Raw genomic sequence first — 18,913 nt, 5'->3', positions numbered from 1 at the left:
AAGCCTCTACACACAAGGGCCTGCTGAAATTATTCAAGCTAGCCAATTGCAAGTCCGTTCAGCAGATCCTTTGTAAAGATCCCTGCTCGTATTTCACCGGGCGCGGTGGCTCACGCCTGTAATCCCAGCATTTTGGGAGGCCCAGGTGGGCTGATCACTTGGAGTCAGAAGTTTGAGACCAGCATGGCCAACATGGTGAAACCCCAACTCTACTAAAAATACACAAAATTAGCCTAGCGTGGTGGCAGGCGCCTGTAATCCCAGCTACTCTGGAGGCTGAGGCAGGAGAATTGCTTGAACCTGGGAGGCAGAGATTGCAGTGAGCTGAGATTGTGCTGTTGCACTCCAGCCTGGGAACAGAGCAAGACTCCATCTCAAAAAAAAATTCTTGTCATATTTCCCCTCACTCCTTCCACTTCTGGACCAACCCTGGTGCTTGTTTGTGTAGCCTTGCGGAACATGTCATGCCTCCTCTTTCCAGGGATCTGTAAGTATAATAAAATTTTTCTTTTAACACAGTCATGTCAATGTCTCTATATTTTACCATACCTGATTAAAACAGATCTTGGGGACCTTTCAAACAAATGGATCATTACAAGAAAGTAGAAATTATTGGGTGCCATTTTGGGGATGCTACATGATGCCTTCTGATCTACAATGACTCTTGTCCCTTCGCCACATAAAAAAACACTCAAATCCTCCCAAGGGCCCAAATGCCTTATTCCACCACAGCATTTTGTTAAAGTTGACAATATGTAATCACCATCAGGACCAAATATAAAGGAAGCTCCATGGATGTATTGTCTTAATTAGAGGTTCTCAAGTCCAGTTTCTCTCAACCTATGAAACTAAGGAGACAAGTAATGGTTACTCTATAAACCTAGCATACAATGTTGGTACTGGTAAGAGATATTGCTATAAACATTCTGGTTCAACAGATGCAAAGGAATTACTCATCCATTGGAATTCTGAAGTCCAGCCAGGGAAATTTAGAAATTTCTTTGGTTAAATTGCAAAATCTGGGAATAATTAGCCTAATTAGTCTCGGTTCCTTAGCTCTCACCTCTGGACTTTTGGTGCCACGGTCTGAATCATCCTTTCTTCTCATGAAATGTGGGACATATTTGCAACTTAGCAGGTTTCTTAGCTTGTTTTCTTCTAATAGAATTTTGATAACTCATAGGCCCCTTTCAATTTTTTTCAGTCACTGTGTCTTTCAATTTAAGGTAGTGATCTCTCTCTCTCTTTTTCTGTGTGTGTGTGTTTGTGTATATATGTGTGTGTGTGTGTATACATATACACATATATACATAAATGAACTTTGTGGATCTTCTATGAATCTTATTGAATTCCACTATATTAGAGATAAAAACACATCCTTAAGTCTTTTAGATATAAGTCTTTCCCTACCTTGGGCTTCTATGAGATGGCTCAGAGATGGCACACTTAAGGTTCCTAAAAGCCTTGTTGTTGATAGAGGAGGTGGAGCACTTTTAATCTCTTTTGAGAGTCTTTTGTGTGAATATACTCTGAGATACCACTTTAGATCTTTCTGAGGTTTTTCTATTTTTTTTTAAGATTTTATAGTCAAATCCTAGACTTCATCTTTAAATCATGTTTTCACAGCAATGCCATGGATTTGATCATCCTTGGAAACCATTTCTTAATTTTGCCAACTTTTCCCATTATGGGAGGCTAAGAGATTTCAAAGCCATCAAATCCTGGATCTTTCAACATTAATAATTTAGTTTGTTTCTTGCCTCTCATGCCTTACTCTAATCTTCAAGGAGAAACCAGGTAGAACTTTAAACATTTCACTTAGGAAATATCTGTTGTTAGATAACCCAGAATATTAGGCACATTTTGTACTTTTCAAATTACTATAGGCAATAGCATTACTAAACATCTGCCCTACATAACAAGAATATTCCTTTCTACAACTTCCAATAATATTTTTCTCACTCACCTGGAATCTCTGAACTGTAATCTTATCAAAGACCTCCAAAACATATTAAGATTTCAATGATATTTTGTTCAAAACTGACTGCTCATTTCCAAAGCCACCTTAACATCTTGGGTTTTACTTTGGCAACAATATATTCCCAGGCACCAAAAATCCACTGATATAGTTTGACTCTGCGTCCCCACCCAACTCTCATGTCGATTGTGATCCTCAGTGTTAGAGGAGGGACCTGGTAGGTGATTCACAGAGGCGGACTTCCCCCTTGCTGTTCTCCTGATGGTAAATGAGTTCTCAGAAAATCTGGTGGTTTAAAGTGTGTACACTTCCCCTTTTACTCTGTCTCCTGCCAGCAATGAGAAGACATTCCTGCTTCCTCTTCACCTTTCTGCCATGATTGAAAGTTTCCTGAGGCCTCCTTAGACTTGCCTCCTGTACACCCTGTGAACTGTATGTCAATTAAACCTCTTTTCTTCATAAATCACCAAGTCTCAAGGTAGTTCTTGATAGAAGTGTGAGAACTGACTAATACATTTGCATTAATTATTCATTGACAGCTAAAAAGTATCCCCAAAACTTCGCAGTTTGAAACAATAAACACTGATTACCTCATGGTTTCTATGCATCAGAAATCCAGGAGCAGCTTAGCTCCAAGTTTAGAGTCTCCCATGAGGTTGCAACCAGCCTTCCAGAGCTACAGTAATCTCAAGGCTTAAACAATGTCAAACTTCTGCATCCAAGCTCACTCGCAAGATTGCTGGCACCTCTTGTTCCTTGAAGGCTGTTGGCCAGAAGCTTAGGTTCCTCATCCCAAAGGTCCCTTCACAGGGTTATTCAAATATGGCCACTTCCTCCCGAATGAGAGACCTAATGTAGGTGGAAAAAGACAGAGATAGAGAATCCAGACTGTTAAGACTGAACCTCAAGTATTATGTATTCTCATTCCTACCACATGCTATTCATCACACAGACCAAGCCAGGTAAAGTATGGGAGGAGACTCCACAATGATGTGAATACCAGAGAATGGGATCACTGGGGGTTCCATGTATGGCTGACTACCACAATCACTGGGAGTAAAATTCAAAAGATAGAGGTGGGACAATAAGAGTGTCTGGTAAGGAATTATGCAAGAGAGGCAAGCTGAAGTTTACTTTTTGAATGGTTTGCGACAGCTTACTCAAATGTGATGTGTGTTGCCTCCATAACTGAAAGACTCCGTACATTTTAAATCACTTAATTGCAGTACAAGTTGCCCTAAGTTGTCATTTGCTTTGGAGAGGATAGCTCAACATTCTGCAGAACACAAGATCAAAAGAATTCTTTTCTGATGTTAAGAATACTTGTATTTTTATAGGATTTATTTAAGACATCATCTCTGACACATCAGTTTCTCACTAAGAAATTGAGGACACTTGCCCAGTGTCTTAAATATCTCTAGTTCTCTGATAGTAAATTATGCCAACATTTGGATGCCCTGAATTTTTATTATCTTTTTGCAAGCTCTCCCAGGCATTCAGAAGATCCCAGTTCTTGTAATCACCACCACTTCCATGACAGTTTTGTGAAACCCCCACCTCAGTCCTCCAGGCATTTGATTCAGTGAGCACTTCATTATAATCATGCACAAAGGATTATATAGTTAGCCATGTTACTATACACCATGGATTACTGAATACAATTTCTATTTTAAAGATGCTTAGCCCTGTCTTCACGGCCAAGTGTATGATTAGATACCCATATTTGAAGGTCTAGTTCAGAGAACATTATTACCAAGAGTCTGAGTCCATTCGAGAAAAACACAATCTTTTCTAGGGATTTCAAAACATAACATTTAGTACAGAAAAATTATTTTTACAATTGTTAAACAATTGATGAAAAGGCAAAAACCCCACAAAACCTTAATATACCACAGTAGTGGTTACTGCAGAAAAGAACTACTATCTCTAAAGCTGAGGGATGCTGGGATTAATACAATGTGGAAGGATGTAGACAGATATCACAGATCTAGGAAAAAAAATGTTAATTATCTTACATTGAGAGATCTTTTACATTCCCTTACTAACTCTAATTGGTTTTGATAGATCTTTTTGGATTTGGATGTTCATACAATTATATTATCTTAAAACATGAAAGTGTTATTCTGTCTTCACTAATGTTCTTTTTTTCCTGTCTTACTCAATTGTCTAGAACAACCTTTCCACAGAAGTGGAAATAATGAACATTCTTCTCTTGAGTTGAAATTTAAAACAAAGCTTCTATTATTTCTTTTCTCTTTTTTGTTGTTTTTTTCATTTTGTTTTGTTTTTTTTTTTTTTTGAGACAGAGTCTCACTCTGTCTCCAGGCTGGAGTGCAGTGGTGCGATCTCGGCTCACTGAAACCTCCAACTCCCTGGTTCAAGCCATTCTCCTGCCTCAGCCTCCTGAGCAGCTGGTATCACAAGCACACACCACCACGCCCAGCTAATTTTTGTATTTTTAGTAGAGATGGAGTTTTGCCATGTTGGCCAGGATGGTCTCAATCTCCCGACTTTGTGATCCGCCCACCTCGGCCTCCCAAATTGCTGGGATTACAGGCAGGAGCCACTGCACCTAGCCGATTATTTTAACCTTAATTGTGATATTTACCTATAGATTTGGTAGGTAAAAGATTAAGACATTTCTATTTCTATTTTTCTGGGAGCTTTTGTTTTCTTCTGTTTTGTTTTATTATGAACAGGTGCATGAAAGTTAATTGTATGCATCAATTAACTGGGCCACGGGGTGCCCAGATATTCAGTCAAACATTATTATGGATGTTTTTATAAGGGTGTTTTTGGATGAGATTAACAACTAAATCAGTAGCCTAAGTAAAGTAGATTGCCTTTGCTAATGCGGATGGGACACGTCCATCAGTAAATGCCTGAGTCTAACAAAAGGCTACTTCTCTCCCAAGCAAAGGAAAATTCTTTCCTCTTTCTGCCTTTGAACTGAGACATTAGGTGTTTGCCTATAGACTGAAACTGGAACATCAGCTCTTCATGGGTCTCAAAACTGTTGACCTTCTGACTGGAAATACACCCCTGGCTCTCTAGTTCTTGGGCCTTCCAAATTAGACTAGAATTTCATCATTGGCTCCCCTGGGATCCAGCTTGCTAATTTACCCTGAAGTTCTCAGCATTTGTCAGCCTTTATAATCGCATGAGCTAATTCTTTAAAATAAATAAATACCTCTCTATGGACAGATATAGATATAGCTAAGCAGATATCCATCCCCTTGGTTCTGTTTCTCTGGAGAATTTTGACTAATACAAGATATAAATTTTAATAAATGTCTTTATAAATTGAAATAAACATATGCTTTTCTCCCTTATTTTGCTAATATGGTAAATTCATTGATGAGTTTTAAATGATATATCCACTTTAAATTCCTAGAATAATATACAACTTGTTTCATTATTGTTGAAATTTATGTGAAAACTTTGTTATTAGTATTGCTGTATTCTATATTCTGTTTATAAGTTGTTATCTAAAATAGCCAAGAATTACCTCCAGAAATTCTTCCTGAATTTTGGTTCTCTCAGATCCACAGGTTCAGGCTTGTTGTTATGTACTCTCCTTAGGATTTTTTCCTGGTGCTTAAACTGCATGACAACAAGTTTCAGGGGAAAACTTTTACCAACAAGGTATCCTTGAGCTTAAATATTCTATGTATCAAGAATGCCATAAGCAGGAAATACTGACTATTGAATCAAATATTTATCCTTTTCTTAATCAATCATATATGTTTCCATTTTCTTTATAGGGACTCTGTTTTCCTATTATGTTTGATAGCAGTAAAAACCACTCATGTAAGCAAAGTGTTATGTAATATAATCACGTAATGATATATTTGTCCAACACTAATACAATCTTTGATGCCGTCTTCGTTTAGTCAACATAATATGAAAGTTGACATTTACATAAAATGGTCCAGATATAATTTTTATAGTTGTTAATCCACTAAGAAGTGAGCATTAAACTATATAACTTGCTTTAGTATTGTGCATATGATAGCAAATGTCCTGCCACAGCCCTCCATGGGAAAAAAGTCACATTTATACCTACTGTATCCAAAAGTTTAAAAGAAGAGCAGCATACAAATGTATTTTTGGAAAAAAAAAAAAGCCCATAGCTATCACTTAATATGACCATTAGCAAACTCACTTACATTATCTAAAATGTATTTATCTTAACAGTTAACATGTTTGCTTTCACACTCAAAGTATAATTTGAGAATATGGGGGGGGAAATTGCATTATATTTGTGTAAACTGCCCGTTTATGAACATTTACCAAAATAAAAAAAATCTTGTATTAAAGGGATTAGCAACTATTCTTTTTTCCTTTGATTTTTATTTTGTACTAAAAGAAACCTACCAAATTACAGCTTACATCTTCCAAATCAATATTTAAAAATAGTATATTCTAACTTTATCCTGGAAACCTTATTGAATATACTAAATATTCTGCGATGCATACTCAAACTTTCTAAATCCTTTTTTGTGCTCCTTAACATCTTTATTAAACTATACACATATGCACACACATACACACAGCTTTAAAAATACTCGACTAGAGCATTTAATTATGACTCATTATCTACAGTTAAAAATTAAAGTAAATCCTCTGTTACTTTTGCTATATTCTGTAAGTGTTGAGAATTTTGTTGTATATTCCTAAACAGTAAGTTACATAGACATGTAAGTTGGTGTAAAGCATTAAGGCAAAAAATTATTGAATTTTTATTTGGAAATAAAGATAAACCTTGAGGGGAAACAAGTATCACTTAACAGGTTGGATTGGACCTTCAACACATGGTTGACTTCATATTCTGTGCTTGTAAGCCTTAATCACGACTGGCAAGACACAAGGAGAAAATGTAAGTTCTTATACTTAATCTCAACCAGCCATTTGGTTAAGGCAATCAAATTATTCCAATTATTCGAAAACTTCTCTAAAATCAATTAGAGCCATGGGTTATCTGTTTTCTGCAGTAAAGTTATCTGGCATTATCAAGGAAGAATGTGTTTAAAGATGTAAATGTTTCAATCAATTTCAAACCCAGATTTTCATTTCTCCCTGTACCCATCACTCTTGACTTGTAATCTTGCAGTTCTACAAGAAGTAGATAACTTTCTCAACTCTTGCTTTGGGGCTTGGACATGTGATTTTCTCTGACTCATAAAATGTTAACAGGTGAGACCCAAACAGGAACGTTAAGTACGCTTTTATTTTTGGAATACTCTATTGTGGCTCTGCTTTCAACAAAGACTATCAGCCAAAGGGTCCAAAGAAGATGACATACATACAGGTCTCTAGATCCAAAGGTAGCTGATCAAGTTACCCCATTCTTGACACCCAAGTGGTCGAACTGATATCAACAGAGCTACCCCAGTCAAGTCACTTATTCGAAAGGATTGCTTGCTGTTAGATATCACTGAGTTTATGAATATTTCTTTTATCAATACATAACTAATGCTTGAATAATGTATGTGTATTATCTCAATATCATTATCCTGGTTGTTATACTGTACTATCTTAGGGGGAAACTGGTTAAAAGATAATTGGAATTCCTCTATATTATTTCTTACAAAGGAAAATGAATAGAAAATTATCTCAATAAAATTTTTAATAAATAAATAACATGCACAATCGTATTGGCATCAGTGGCAGAACTAGGGTGATGGGCATTTATTTGCAAAAATATTTACCATCTTCTTATTATCATGCATAAAGAAAAATATAATTCATAATACCAAGTATAACTTAACTATACCAGATTCTGGACTTCGTAAGGAAGATAATTTTCTTATTTATTTTTGTTTGTCTGTAAATCTTCTAATGCCAAAGTTGCCCATACAGAATTAATTGTAATTATTTTGTAGGTAGTGTTTTATACTGAACAGCTCTTATCATAGTAATTTTATGTTATCAGGTAAACTTCCTCATTATAAACTACTATTCTTCAGATCATCTCAAAAATTTTTACATTTTGCAAGATTTAAATTGAACTGAAATTTGACCTGGACAATCACAATAAACGTATACTAACACAAAAACTTTTGTATTACAATATTCTCAATCAAAAATTTAGTTTAAATGGTCTGAGATTTCATACTTACAGTATTTATAACTTTAAAGTTATTTTACTAAACATCAGTGTGAATAGATATTGTACTGTCAGTTGGTGGGTTATCATAATTTCATGCAATGACTAGTTATTGAACAACTGCAGTGCTGCTCTCAAGGATAAATAATTAATATTTCTAGCATTATATTTTATGACATAATAATTTGGTAATGACTAACTTCCTGACTGTCTCTTTTACATCTTTGTTCCTGAGGCTATAGATCAAGGGGTTCAGCATGGGAATGACCACTGTGTAAAAGACAGAGGCCACCTTGACCATGAGCCACGAACTTTTGGAGTTAGGAACACAGTAGAGAAAAAGGATAGTCCCATGGAAAATGGTAATGGCGGTCAGGTGGGAGGCACACGTGGAGAACGCTTTCTTGCGCCCCCCAGTGGAAGGCATCTTCATGACAGTGATAAAAATGAAAGCATAGGAAGTGAGAGTGATCACCAGGCTGCTTATTTCATTGAATGTTGCAGAAACTAAAATGACCTTCTGGCTCATGTAGGGGTCAGAGCAGGACACAGCAACAATGGCAGCGTGCTCACAGACAAAGTTATTAATGAAGTTAGTCCTACAAAAAGATAAAGTCAACAGAAAGTATGTGTATGTTAAGGAACAAACTAAACTCCAAGAGTATGATGCAGCCACTAACAAGGAGCAAAGCCTCTGGGACATTGCAACCGTGTAAAGCAGAGGGTTACACACTGCCACAAATCTGTCATAAGCCATCGCTGCCAGCATGAATGTTTCTGTCACCACAAATATACAGGCAAAGAAGAATTGCATGATGCATCCTGTGAAGGAGATGGTTCTGTCTTCCACAACCAAGTTCTCCAGCAGTTTTGGTGTAATTGTGGTGGCATAACAGAAATCAACAAAGGACAAGTGGCTGAGGAAAAAGTACATGGGGGTGTGGAGTTTGGGGTTGATCCTGATGACCATGATCATGCCCAGATTCCCCATCACAGTGATTGTGTAGATGGTCAGGAAGACCAGGAACATGGGCATCTGAAGGTCTGGATATTCTGAGAAGCCCAAGAGGATGAAGGTGACTCCAGCAGTCTGATTTTTTTGAATCCTGTGAGAAAAAAATAAGAAAGTTGATCCAGAGAAGTAGAAGCCAATATGTGCAATAAGAAACAGAAAGGAAGAAATATTGAGAGACTTAGTGGATCTTTATTAAGAGTGTTGCTGAAAATTCTAGGTTTCCACTGTCAAATTATTTCAAAAGGTAGAGTACTTATATAAAAATTACAAGATGAATAGGATTATTTTGTGAATGGAATAATAAAAAACAAAATTAAGACAGGAAAAACAAAACAGGGTATACCTTCCTATATTTCAGATAGTAAGACAGCAGGCTTCATGAGAAGAGCCACTCTAAGTTTGCATGAATCTGAGATAAGTGCAAATATTTCTGTTGGAGGAAATATATACTTTTCTACAGTTTCATTCCTGCTGTACCTCTAAAGCTTTGAGACAGTTAACTTACAACTCTTAACAAATTGTAAAATGTTAACATTCCTGTAAAATGGTAAATTTAACAGTTTATTGGTGGTTTTATTTTTAACACCTTTCTCATTCCTTATAATCCAATACTTTCAACACATTCTGGAGCTGTGTTACACCAATATGCTAATCTTTCTCATGCATGTTGAACTCAACTTGAAAAAATTTTCATGTTATTTTTAATGATGTATTATATCACTTATGAGAAGATTATTGCAACAAAATATGTGATGTATGTTTCTGTAGTGATAAAATAGTTGAAGTAATTTTAAATGAAAGGTTTTTCATTTTCTGATGTGGCAAATCTCAGAAGACAGGTAGGTGACAAACAATAATAAACATGAAAGTACTGAGTACTGCAAATAAATATTAGTTTTTAGGAAAATTGCATTCTGTCCTTTTGATTTAAGTTTAAAGCTTTGCCAAGAATAAGTGTCAGGAAGACCCATCTCAAACAGGACACCATAGTATTCTTTCAATATGCCTTGATGCCACTAGGCATTTCCTCAATGGTAAAATGTGATAATATATTCATGATATAAAATTTAAATCAGTAGAATGGAAGCAGAAAGATTGCTAATGAATGTAGTGGTTATAAAACACGGTATAAAGCACATTAGATATTCACTTTTATATTTATTAGAATTATAGCTAATTAGTGTGGTTTCAGAAACCTTAAGTAGTTATTGAAATGAGGCCTATATAGGACAGCTATCAACATGTGGACACATTTGTGAATACAATGCAGAGAATCAGTTTCCTGAACCCACAAAATGGAAGTACTGTAGAATTTTATTTGTGGCTTTAGTCTAAGTCATAACTATATTTTCCCCATTCTCCTTTATGTTTTTCCATTACACAGTAGCTTTCTCTAGTTCCCACAAGCTTGTGCCTGTAGGAAAGATATCTTCCAAAAGGACCAATTACTCAGCAATTTCCCTGAAACAATTATTTATAAAAATCTTAACACTATAAAACTAGATTATGACTGTATTTCCCAGTCACTCTCCTCAATTTGAAATGTCCTTTGCAACACCGCAAGAATAATTTTCTGTAATCACTTTAACCTGAGAGCCAATGACTTTAACAATTCCAAATGTTTTTTATTGATGAATGCATGAAAACTGCATTGTGCAGACTGGATTTTCCCAAACTGCTTAGATCTAGATACTCAATCTCATTACCACTAACACATTTTTCTCAAAGTCATGGTAGATGTATCAAGTTGTTATAAAGCACATGCTCATTTACATAAAGTTTGCTTTCTATCTATTCTCACTTTTATAATGCTTTATTTTACCATCTACTCTTGTAAAGATTACTCATTGTTTCTTCTCCTCTGTATATATTGCAAACATTAGTGCTTATAACTCACAGTTACCATAAACCATAACCTATCATTTACAGATTTGGTTATTAGTCTCGCTTATCTCCTCAGAAAGTATAGAAAGTTTAAAGATAAGGCCAATTTTGCTTTATTCTTCTTTATCTGCCAAAGTATTGATTTCATTGCTGAGTACATGGTGGGAGCCGAATGAGAAAATCAGAATTGATATCATTTGAAAGGGAGAAAGAATCGGGATATAACAACATAGGTCCTCTGCTTGTTGAATGAACTAAGTGGATTTGAGGGCACTTCAACCTACACGTGTGTTTGTCTCGTACTAAGATTACCGGAACTCAGTATTTTCCTTCTGAAATAAAATTTTAAAAAAACTAAATCAACTCACCTAAATACAGAGGCATCTGAGTGATTCATTTACTGAAGGATCTTTTGCTGAAATTAACGAACTCCAATAATGCTCCCGCTTAGCACTTAATTAATAGAAACAAACCTGAAAACAACAGTAGGAGTGTCGAGAGTATATTTCCTTGAAGATTTTAAATGTTACTTTTTTACCCAACCTATTAAGAAAACTCATAGATAGCAGAGATAAGGTCACATCTAGAAACTAAGTCATAGCACCAAACTGTGTCACAAATATATGCCCCCAAGGCCTTGGGGACCTCGTGACTAGAGAATATCACTGAAGTATTGCCTTGGAGGCTACCATTTGAGCAATTAGATATAACACTGTCCCATGTGATATCTTGTTTTATAGTGCCTTTCTAAAGCCCTTGACATTTATCTTACCAACCTCACTTAATTAATCGTAATAGTGAATATATCTTGACTTTACATAGGTGTAAAATACAAATGTGAAAGGGAAAAATCAGCTATAAAACAGTAGTCCAGAGATAGGTATCATTACCTCATGTTGAATTTATTTTCTCTTTTTATGAAGATATATTTATGTTATTATATGTTGAAATACAGAGCTGACTAAATAATGCTACATCTTTTATTTATCCTTTGTTAGCAATACAAACTTCATTTGGTAGTCACACTATTGTTTTTTTTAATAGAAAACAATTTGTGTTTGCCTTTTTTAAATATGGCTAAATGATCTTCAGATGTTTATGCTGACTGTTGAATCTGGAAAAAACTGGGTTACATGTTTCTAAAAATAAACCAGTTTATGGAAAATGCCACTTTATGGAAAGGATGATATATCCATTAATCTCGGTACTCTATCTAACATGCTTTTAAAGAATAAAGACTTATTTCTCACTAGTGCAGGTCCAAAATGCACCCCTAAACATTGGGCATCTCTGCTACATGTTAGTAATGCAGGGGCTCATGTTCCTTTCTACTTGTGTTTCACCATCATCATGGTACATCTGAGGTTATAGTTGTATTTTGCATGTGAGGAAGAGGGAATCATGCAACACCCCTTTAAACGTGTCTTCAGAAAAAAGCTCGTTCCATTGCAGAGGACCTCATATCACACATAGGGAAATCAAGGGCAAAAGAGCTGATGGTGTCTCAGACACGATACAACTAAGGAACTACAGATAGAAAAGCAATAGGAATCTGTTCATTGAGTATATTCGCTTGTGGTTTCCTTTTCTTGTAGTATCTTTGTCTGTCTTTGTTATCAACATAATGCCAGTTCCATAAAATGAGTCTCAAAGTGTTCTCACTTCTTTAATTGTTGGAATGTTTTTAGAAAGACTAGTGTTTGTACTTTTTATATGTTTGGTAGAATTCACAAGTGAAACCGTCTTGTCCTGCATTTTCTTTGTTGGGAGGTTTTTGATTACAGATTCAATCTTATTATTAGTCTTTGATCTGTTCAGAGTTTCTATTTCTTCATGATTCAGTCATTGTAGCTTGTACATTTCTAAAATTTTTCTTTATCTCTTATAAGTCATCCAATTTGTAGGCATACAATTGTTTATAGTAGTCAATTTTGATCCTTCTTAATTTCTATAGCATTGGTCGGTTAGATGCAATGTTTCCTCTTTCATTTCTGATTATATTTGAGTCTTCTCTTTTTTTTCTTGGTCCACCTATTATTTGGCCAATTATGTTTATATTTTTTAAAAACCTGAGTTTTATTGATTTATTGTATTGTTTTTTATATTACTTATCTCATTTATTTCTGTCCTAACATTTATTATTTCCATATTTCTGTTAATTTTATGCTTCACATCCCATGGTCATGGATTAGAAAACTTAATGTTAAAATGTTAATTCTACTCAAATATATGTAACGATTTAATGCAATGTCAATTAAAATCACATAGATCTAGATTTTTCTATTTTTACAAAATAGAATAGAAAACTAAAATTTTTGTAAACATACAAAAGATCAAAACAGCTAAAGGAAACAAGAAAAAAAAGAGAAAAATGCTGGAGGCATCACTCTTCCTGATTTCAAAATATATTACAAAATTGCAATAAATAAAATAGTATTGTACTAGCATATAAACAGACACATAGACCACTGGGCAGAATAGAAAGCCCAGACATAACCCACACACATACAGACATCTAACCTTTAACAAATGTACCAAGAATACATAATGGGAAAAAGGATAGTCTCTTCAACAAATGGTGTTAGGAAGACTGGATATCCACATGCAAAAGAATGACGTCAGATCCTCTTCTGACATGATACACAAAAGTCAACTCAAAAAAGATTAAAAAAATTAAATTTAGGGTCATTAACTGTAAAATGCCTAGAAGAAAATATAGGGGAAAATTTTCCCGACATTGGTTTTGTCCATTATTTCTTGAACATGGCAACAGAAACACAAACAATAAAAGTGAAAATAGGTCAGTGGAACTGTATCAAACTAAAAAGTTGCACAGCAAAAGAAACAATCAATAGAGTGAAAAGGCAACCTACGAAATGGAAGAAAATATTTGCAAATCATATGTTTTATAAGAAGTTAATATGTGAAATATATAAGGAACTCCTACAATTCAACAACACAAGGGAAATAGCCAATTAAAACAGGCATAGGATTTAGACAGACATTTCTCCATTATGGACATACAGGTGGCCAGTATGTACATGAAAAGACGATGAAATTACTAGTCATCTGGGAATTACAAGACAAAACCACAATAAGCTATCACCTCATACATTTTAGTATGGCTATGATGAAACATAATAATAATAATTAGTGTTGCAAGGATGTGGAGATAAAGGATGCTTGTCCATTGTTGATGGGCATATAAAGTGGTGCAGCCACCATGGGAAACATATCAACGTTCCTTAAAATATTAAAACTAGAATTAGTATATGACCCAGCAATCTCACTTTTGGGTATGTAACCAAAAGAACTGAAATCCAGATCTTGAAGAGATATCTACACTACTGTGTTCACTCCAGCATTATTCACAATACTCAAAATATGGAAACAATCTAAAAGCCCATTGACAGACGAATGGACACAAAAAATCTGGTATATACGTAAAATGGAATATTATTCAGCTTTAAAAAGAAGCAAATCCTGCTATATGTGATAACAGAAATTAACCTAGAGGGCCTTATGCTAAATTAGATAAATGAGCAACAGAAGTACTAATATGTTCTTGATAATGACAGGAGGCAGAGAAATTCTAGGCAGACAAGGGCAGGTCTTTGGCAAAACCCCACCTTCAAGCTAAACAGCCTGAAACCCGTGGCCCTAAGTGAGAACTTCCATCCCTGTGTGTCTGCTCTCCCCTGATTGGTTCTTTCTGAATAACGTCTTTTTACCAGTTGAATGTTGTCTTTTCCAAAACTACCTATGGCTCACCCCACCCCCATCCTGTGCCTGTAAGACCCCAGACCCAGCTAGCAGAGAAGAAAAGTGGCTGAACCTCAGGAAGAAGTGGCTGGATGTCAGAGAGAGGTGACTTTGACTTCAAAGACAGTGGCTGGATGAAGCAACTTGACTTTGGAAAAGAAAGTCAGAAAGGTGGATTGACTTCAGGGGATAGCAATCTTCCCTTCCCATCCCCTTTCCAGCTCCTCCCTCTCCACTGAGAGCAGCTTTCATCATTCAATAAAATTCTCCACATTCACCATCTTTCAATTTGTCCACATGACCTCATTCGTCTTGGGCACCAGACAAAAATTCAGGATGCACCAGATGTGGATACCTAAAAGGTTTGTCACCCTGGCCCTTTGCCCTTACTGGTGGAAGGCAATTTCCTCATGTGATGAGGCAAAGGGCCCGTTGAGCTGGTAACACATGGCTGTCTGCAGAAAGCACAGCTAAGGAAGCATTTTAACACACCCTCTGGGGCCTGGGGGTCACGGGCACGCCACCTGGACACTGCCCTGCGGCTCACATGGAGTTTGCTCCTGCTGGCACCAAAGCAGCTGGTTCTGCACTTGCCCACTCCAGTTCCTGTACTGGTTCACTCTCAGGCTCCCTTCAGCAAGGGGTTGAGCAGGGCAGGCTGAGTAAACAAGGCACCCCCGTTGCAAGACCTGTGAAAGAGTCAAGAAAATGTCCTACACTATTATGATTCTACTTATATGAAGTATCTAAAAGAGCCAAACTCATAGAAACAGAGAGTAGAAAGGTGTTTACCAGGGTCTAGGGGGAGGAGGAAATTGGGAGCTGTTGCTCAAGGGGTATGCATTTTCAGTTATGCAAGATGAATAAGTTCTACAGATCTGTTATACAACATAGTGTACAACGTATTTTAAATGATCTGCTAGTTTATGACGAAATAATATGGAAAAAACTCATAATTATTTCTGTTTAACTCTAACTGAAATTTAGTGTGTTTTTAATTATGAAGGTAGACCACAAACCACAGTACTGTTAGCAATACTCTAACCATAGAAATCACAGATATATTTTTATTATTTATATATTATAACCTACCTAAAAATATTACTATGATCATCCTTACTCCAAATTATAGTAGTTAATGTGCATGTATGTAGATATTATCTAATATGAATAATAAAGCACAGATATTATACAAGTCCATAAAGTTAATATTTTTAATATTTGGTAATTTTATATAAATATAATATGTTTGATTTACATTTCTATCCATTTTATTTTTAAATGTTTTTCTAAAGAAGATCTCATATGCTTCACCAGACTATGAAAGGTGTTTCTAAGGCCAAAAAGCTATTACAGAAACTTAATAAATTTTGTGACATCTATGAGGAACTGATACAACTTGCAGCAAAGATAGAGATATAGAGAACATAAAAAAAGCTAGAGAGAACACTGCAAAATACATATCTAAAAGTTTTGGAAAGCGATATTTTAGTAGATGATGTGACCACAGTGAATGAAAACTTTTGAAAACTAATATTTGTGCCTTTTTAAAAAATTAATTATTTTTAAAACTTCAAGCAATCATAGTGTGTAAATTGATATTTAATTTACATTCCCTTGAAAACATATACTGTTGGAATATTTTTGTGAGATTATTATCCATCTATATATTTTTACAAAGTAATTGCACATTAGTCTATTTTAATTTAATTTTCTTATTTGTTATATATAGTAATTGACAACTCTATATATTGTTAATATACACTCCCAGTCTACAGGTAATTACTTCTAATCTATGGGTTGTCTCTTCTTTTTATAATGATCTAATTTGATGATAGGCAGTTTTTAATTATTGATAGTCTCATTTGTCAATTTTCATATAGATAATCACCTGTTCTTTATTCCAGAGGCCTTAGTGTTTCAGCTGTTATGGTTAATTAATTTGATAATAAATATCGAATTAATTTTCTATGGAGAGAGGTAGCAAATGAGGTTATTTTCCCCCATTCAATTATCCAGTTTTTTTCAGATACGTTTTCAAAGATCAATTGATTATATGTTTCTTGGATTATATCTGGATTCTATTTTATTTATTCTATTATAGTCTCAATTTGTCTGTCTTTATACCTAAACCACACTGGTTTGTTTCCTTTTGTTTTACAGTAAACCTTCAATTCCTCCAATCATTCTCTTTTAAAAATATTTTTTGGATATTTCACTTACTTTGCGTTTCTATATACATTATTACACAAATCCAGAATATCTGTTTTTCAAAACACACTCTAAAGAGGGTGAAAGATAAGCCACATATTCAAAGACATATTTCAAATCACACATTTGAGGAGAAAAAATAGTTGTATCTACAATATATAAATAATTATCAAGCCCCAATAATAAGAAAAGAATTGCAATTAAAAATAGGCATAGTATTTGAACATAGACTTTATCAAAAAAATACAAATAACCAATAATCACATGAAAATATATTCAACTTAATTACTTATCAGATGAATGCAAACACAAATCCAATAAGATACCGTTACATACTTGTAAGAATTTCTAAGATTGAAAATAATGACCATATAGTTATTTGTCCAAGATGGGGAACAATCAGAAGTATCATACCCGGCTAGGAGGATTTTAAATGGTACAGCCACTTTAAAGATTATTTGGAAGCTTCTTAAGAAATTAAACGTACACCTACCATATGACTCGGCTATCTTTCCTAGGTACTTGTAAAAGGAAATAAAAGTGCTGTATGTGCCTTTACAAAGATTCCGACAGAAATGTTCACAGCCGTCTTACTGTAATAAACCCGTTTTCTTCAAAGTTATTGTTTTGTTTTCTCCTACAATATAGAAAGCTAATTATAGTTTACAAATTATAATTTACCTAATATCTATCTTTTTTTTTCAAATAGGATTTTAAATCCAAGGACCTTTAGAATGTGCCAAGTATAGTTCATTTTATACTGTTTTCACATTCTCTAAATGCATTTTTCTTTTTTCTTAAAATGTTTTTGTTAACATACACACAACCTATTAATGTACTTGACTGGAACATTTACTTAAGTGTATATGTCCTCTGTTTGATGAACAATTAGAAGTTAAATAAGTTATGCAATACTATAGTTATATAATATGATTTGTTAAAAAATATTTTTATTATTGCTAAACAATCAGATAAATGGATGAGGTTAAATAGTTTTATAATAAACTTTATAATAAAGGAAATTGCCATTTTTATTTGAACATGAGAGTCAGGAATACAGGAACCATGATATATGGAAATTTACCAAGACTTTGTCTTTCCTCTTAAACATTAACTATCAACAGCAAGTGACAATCAACAAAAACAGTCATTTAGTTAAGTCGATTAAATTTCTCATCAATTTACAGAAGACTTTTGTCAAACTAGGACAAAAATTTATCTGGAATAAGAAGGATAATTTCCCATTAACTAAAATTTCCCAACAATTTAGATATATAGAAATAGTAGGCAGAATCCTTCATTCCTCTGTGTATCTACATTATTTGCCACGTAACTTTTCAATTCTACAATAAGAGGCAGATATCCTTCCTCAGTCATTAACTTTGAGCCCAGCAATGTGATTCTCTTTGCCTAAAATAATGCTAAAAAACATGAGGCGAATGGAAGCTTGAACTACCTTTTGTTGTACATTTCCCCTTGTGACTCACTCATCAACACTGGAAGAAAATACTCCAGCTAGCCCAATGGTTCAGAGGACCATAGATACAGAGGCAGAGCTACTCAGTCGTTATGTAGGTCTATGAGTTCCCGTTAGACCCGTTAGACTAGATAATATTAACCAAGATGCACTAGCTGATACTATCAGGACTGCCAAATCAATTGACAAAAAATTAATAATTACCTAATGTTATGTATCACTGACATTTATGGTATTGTTATGGATCAAATTTATAACTTATATGAAAATCAAGATTGTAGTGAATGACAAATTCAGATTTCAAAATGTCTATTTCTAAAATATGTGGCTATTTTCATTTTTTGATATATTGTGTACAATGATCAAATAAAATTTTATGTTAACCAATACAATTTTACCAAACAATATTCTGGACTTTGTGGGCAGACTTACGCCTTATACACATTTATAATATACCAATGTGCCCTATGTGGAATT

The 18,913-nt window shown here is 34.6% G+C and overlaps 1 protein-coding gene across 1 annotated transcript; it reads right to left on the bottom strand.

Moving 5' to 3' along the window:
* Positions 1-5,781: 5,781 nt before the first annotated feature.
* Positions 5,782-11,633, bottom strand: LOC100995600 (olfactory receptor 5D13-like). Its single transcript, XM_055093847.3, has 2 exons — positions 11,355-11,633; positions 5,782-9,193 (listed from the first exon to the last, which is right to left on the bottom strand). The coding sequence occupies exons 1-2, from the start codon at positions 11,381-11,383 to the stop codon at positions 8,251-8,253; spliced, it is 972 nt and encodes a 323-aa protein (XP_054949822.1). The 5' UTR covers positions 11,384-11,633; the 3' UTR covers positions 5,782-8,250.
* Positions 11,634-18,913: the final 7,280 nt, after the last annotated feature.

The sequence above is a fragment of the Pan paniscus genome, chromosome 9 (assembly GCF_029289425.2).
Source record: "Pan paniscus chromosome 9, NHGRI_mPanPan1-v2.0_pri, whole genome shotgun sequence".
NCBI lineage: Eukaryota > Metazoa > Chordata > Mammalia > Primates > Hominidae > Pan > Pan paniscus.
This window is presented reverse-complemented; position numbering and strand designations above follow the sequence as displayed.